This window comes from Arachis ipaensis, chromosome B03 (genome assembly GCF_000816755.2).
Source record: "Arachis ipaensis cultivar K30076 chromosome B03, Araip1.1, whole genome shotgun sequence".
Lineage (NCBI taxonomy): Eukaryota > Viridiplantae > Streptophyta > Magnoliopsida > Fabales > Fabaceae > Arachis > Arachis ipaensis.
The window spans coordinates 135,717,027-135,722,219 of record NC_029787.2 but is presented as its reverse complement, the minus strand read 5'-3'; the positions used below and the strand labels follow the sequence as shown (position 1 = coordinate 135,722,219).

Genomic DNA, 5,193 nt, shown 5'->3' with positions numbered 1-5,193 from the left:
TTTATAAATTAAAATTTTTGTAATAATGATTTTTTTATATTTTTCTCAAAAAATAAATACTTTATGTATTTTCATATATTATTGCAAGACACAGGTAGATATACTAGTTTAAGTCAAATTGAGGTTGAAAAATTTATCTCATTTTTCAATTATTACAAACAAACATAGTACTAGATGAAGAGAAATATCTGAGTAATATAATGGTCTTCTCAACTCTGAAGCTATCTGAATTTATTATTTCGTTTGTGATTAGACTTTAGTTCAACAACATCAACAAATGTATCCCACATGACATATATTCGATGTTTTTCTTTGAATTGCCAAGGCTTTTTTTTAAAGAGTAAAATATCTTTTTCTGTCTAATTTTTTTAATTCAGGCAACTTATACTTTAACAATTAAAAAATGATAATTTATTTTTTTTATTTTTTTCATTAAATGCATGAGATTTTTATGAGAATTTTTTACAAAAAATGATGAAAAATGCTTACATGTAACATAATTTATATGACTTTACCTTTATCAATTCTACGTGAATGATAACTATTTGATGGTGATGACTTTTAATTTCTATATAATCATCAAAACGATGTTTCAATCAAATGGTTATTATCCTTGTAACGTTATTTTGATAACTGTATAGACGATAAACAGTCTAAATCAAATGATTACCATCCATATAAAATAGGTAAATGTCAGATCATACAAGTTAAGCTAATATCACATATAAGCATTTTCAGCTACTTTTTGTTGAAAATTCTCATAAAAGGGCTAATATCACATATAAGCATTTTCAGCTACTTTTTGTTGAAAATTCTCATAAAAGGGCTCGTGCCTCTAATAAAAAAAAATATAGAGAACGAAATATCATTTTTCAATCATTAAAGTGTGAGTTGTTTAAATTAAAAAAGAAAGTCAAAAAAGGGTTTTACTCTTTTCTAAAGCTTCCAAGTGACCTTCTACATATAATGGGCTGATTCATAGTTTGCTTAGCTCTGAAATGGAAAAGGCCAGAGAGATAAGCCATGTTCTCATGGGTCAAACTCACAACATGAAAATCTTGCCTATATCTGCCATTAGGAGTTAGGACCACAACTTTGAGTGGTTCCACATGCCACCTTCCTTCAACCATCCAAATGCTATTCTTAAAGTTCAGAAATCTGTCATAATCATCCAGCATGATGTATATAGATTCTGATCACTTAATTATTATCAACAAATTTCTAATTAACTTGTCACTTGTCGTACATTTTATACATTTATTATTAAATGAGCATAAGCTAATTACTAATTAGGTTGTAACAATGAAAATGCAGTTAAAATGGTTAATAATGATACTATGTTCTAGGTATAGTTTTGGCGGATTCTAATTGATGGTCTATATACTATAGGAGACACCTAAATAGGAGTTAGGAGTGTTCAAATTCAAACCGATCCAAATTAAACCGTTTATTCAATCCAATCTAAACCGAAAACTGATTAAAATCACACTAATTCAAATTTGATTGGATTCTATTTTTTTCAAATCGCTGGATCGGATTTCGGATCTACTTTTCATAACTGATCCGATCCGATCCAATCCAAACTGCACAATGTTCTATAATATTATTATTTTATTATTATATTTACAGTTATACTTATAACATGTTCAATTTATTATGTATTTTATATTATTCATATATTATTATTATTTAATAAATATTTTATATTTAAAATATTATTTTATTTATTTATTTTAACTAACCTATAATTTTATTTCTATTGCTATGTTATCATTGATTTTTTAAGATATTGTTGAGACTTATTATATGTATTTAATATTTTTAATTTACAAAACTGCAAATTCAGTCAAACCGCTTGAAATTGGATTGAATCGGATCGGATTTATTTTTAATTCATCAAATCTAAACTGCATTGTAAATAAAATTAATGTTAAAATCGGATGAATTTTTGACTCAAAACCGTAGCGCAAACACTCCTACTTCAGTTGGAAATGTAAAGCACGAAGACACTTTTTTTCAGGTTAAAATTTAGAGCGTCAAACTAACTTCTAGTCATGAGAAATATTTAACTAATTAAGAGTATGTTTGGGATAGAAAGGAAAAAGATTATCTAAAATAAAAATTAATAAAATAATAAAAGTAAAAAATTAATTATTACTAAATTTATAATTTTTTTATATATATTTTTTATTTTATCAATTTTTTCACTTGCTTGATTTTTAAAAAGAAGTTGAAATAACAAAAGAATGGAAAGACAAATTAAAAAGGGTACTTACATAAAGTGACTAAAGCTCAATGTTTTTTAGCGGTTTTCATGGGAAGATTCCAAAGAGTGGAAAGGTTAATGTGCAAGGATTCATTGTCTTCATTTAATTCTTATCCTATTTCTCTAATGTATCAAATCGATAATCACTTTCCCGTTGTCTAGAATCACCCTCTTTTAGCTCCATCAAGCAGTTTAATAATTGTACTCTGTTCAATTATTCATAGATTGCCCTTTAATTTGTGTTGTCGTATTATATTGAAGAACTGTTTCATCAATAGAGGAATGCAGAATTATCTTTTTCCTTAGTCATTGTTTCACTTAATAAAGACAAAATTACATGTACAAACACCCTATTAATTCAACAATATATTTGTACTTTTATGTGATTAAGCAATATTACACATGGCACCAAGGAACTTGGTGTGTACAAAATATGCGAAACAACTATTTAATATTTAGAATTTAGATACAGTAAAATATCCTAACTATTTTTAAATAATAACCAACGAAAATATGAAAGGAAATAATTTTTTTTTTTTTTGGGGTACTGAAAGGAAATAATATATTAGCTGCAGTAGGGGACCATAAAATTGGGCTTTCAAATAATGTTACGGGTCGAAGTTTCTTCAATGCTAGTCCATAATATTATAATAATAAATGCATTGCACAACACATATATTTAGGTTGCTACATTGTCAACTTGGCGTCATGCTATTGTAGTGAGTTCAAGCTAGGTGGGTCAAGTACAAGCCTTTCCCACATAACTTGAATAGAAAGTTGGGCCAAAATGGGAACTAAATTAATTTCAACGAATGGGGAAACCCTAACAAATTTGCTCTTCTTGAACTGCTATTGTCCACCAGAATTCCGAACCCACTATGACGCTTGATTGCATTTTAAACTAAACCATAAAATTCATCCACAACACCAAGTCAATTATTTGAGTTTATGCCACCTAAAATGATTGAAGCATATACCATAAGAGCGTATTACATCAAACAAATTTGATAGTATAATACTATAATGTTTACCCCCGTCTGCTACAACTATAGTAGTGCATTTCTTAAGGTAAATTTTATTATTAGAAATTTAGCAGCAGAGAAACAACTAAAAATGAAAGAGAAAGGGACTATGCAGTACAAAAAGGAAAAAAAGAACAAGTAAATATAGAAAACGGATAGTTTATAAAACGACGGCAGAGGTCAAACTATTTGTTATTGGTTTTTTGTACACCAGAGGCAGTAGTATCAAAGTTGACCAGGCTAATTTGAGTCAAGGGTGCATTCAGCAATTTTCTCCCAAGACTTGCAAGTTTTGTCTTCAGTGTCAGTTTTGTATAATGCAAGGCGATTGATCTGAAAGCTCAAGCCATTGAGACTTTCATCAAGAACATTAGCCTTCTCTATAGCCTTCTGCTTCTCTTCCTCAGTTAAATCGCCATAAATAAGACTCAAGTGTGGCATGTAAGCTGCACATGTAAGCAATATATCAACTAGTTTTTTTTATTATTATAAATAAAAAGAAAAACAAAAAGGGGTAAAAGTCATGTTCCATGAATCTCCCACCTACCCTTCACTTCACATTACAGCATTGTCACTTGTACCTAAAAGCGTTTGCCTTTAAGATACTGCCTCACAAATCATTTAACCCATGTAAACTAGATAGGCTTTCTGATCTATAAACCCTTGCTGAACAAGTCAACAAAAAGGGTGAACAATGAACACAGTATATCTCTCATCAGAATAGCAGACCTTAATGATTGGTACTGGCACTACAAAGTCTTAATTAACTGCATGTTAGCTTAAATCTCACACAATTGATGAATGACTTACTAATTACTAGCTTAAAGGCTCCTTTTTTTTTTCTTTTCTTGATATAAATTATATACAGTAGTACTACGGAGCAAGTACATTTTGTGATTTGTATTCATCAATTAGCCATTATTAATATTTTTAATGATGTAAGATTATATCTAATGGCGTGAAATTATACACACTTTTCTTGATGGTTAAATACTAGCTAGATCTTAATAAAAGTGCTGGCTCATGAGACTTTCTCATCACCATAAATGCAACACTGTGATGTAATAATGTGTGGAGCCACAAAGACATAAACAATGCTGATAAATTGAAATTGGTCCCATGTTTTAATGATCATACCTACTATCTACAGCAATCTTATTCATCAATTTATTATAACAATATATCTTATTCAAAAAAGGACTAAATTAATGGTAGGAATAATTAAGATCTGTAACTTACGAGTTGAACGCTCGTAACCAAAGTGGTTGCAGCAGTGTGAGCTAGTTTCCATAACCTAATAATTAGTTCGACGAAAAAATAGTTTCAGTTTCCCTTCTTCCTTTCCGCAATAACAGAAATGACGAATTGAATTACGGGAAATTGAAAAGAATAACCTGAGGATGGGGATGAAGGAGAAGATAAACACACTGATAGAAGAAGGTGCCAGAGGCGACGCGGTCAACGGTCACATCGTAGGCCTTGAATCCTTCACACGCCGATCGGAGCTTGTTCTGAGCCTCATCGGCGGTCAATCTGATGGCTCCGACCACCGTGATGTGCGGCTCGAAATGCGGACCACCGAACTCCGATCGAAGTCCCGCCATGAGGTTCCCCAACCTTGCCGCCACGTCAGGCGGTGGAATCGCCCACACCGAATACACTTGCGTCGCCATCATTCACTTACACTAGATCGAAGAGTGTTAGTAGATGAAGATCACAACTCTTTCGGATTCAGTCCCTCTCTTGCGTTGCGTTATCTATAAGCTGATTCATTTCGTAACTCTATTCTTTATTTATGTCTTAATAAATTCTTAACACTCCTAAGTTAATTAAATTATTAAATGGCACATGTCCGTTATATTATTGAAACTTACATATCTATCACAAATATAATTATTTTAATTG

At 30.8% G+C, this 5,193-nt stretch overlaps 1 protein-coding gene across 1 annotated transcript; it reads right to left on the bottom strand.

Annotated features, from left to right (window-relative positions):
* Positions 3,256 to 5,112, bottom strand: LOC107632153 (cyclic phosphodiesterase). The gene is made up of 3 exons (XM_016335821.2): positions 4,683 to 5,112; positions 4,528 to 4,582; positions 3,256 to 3,734 (listed from the first exon to the last, which is right to left on the bottom strand). Exons 1-3 carry the CDS (start codon positions 4,962 to 4,964, stop codon positions 3,529 to 3,531), a joined length of 543 nt encoding a protein of 180 aa, XP_016191307.1. The 5' UTR covers positions 4,965 to 5,112; the 3' UTR covers positions 3,256 to 3,528.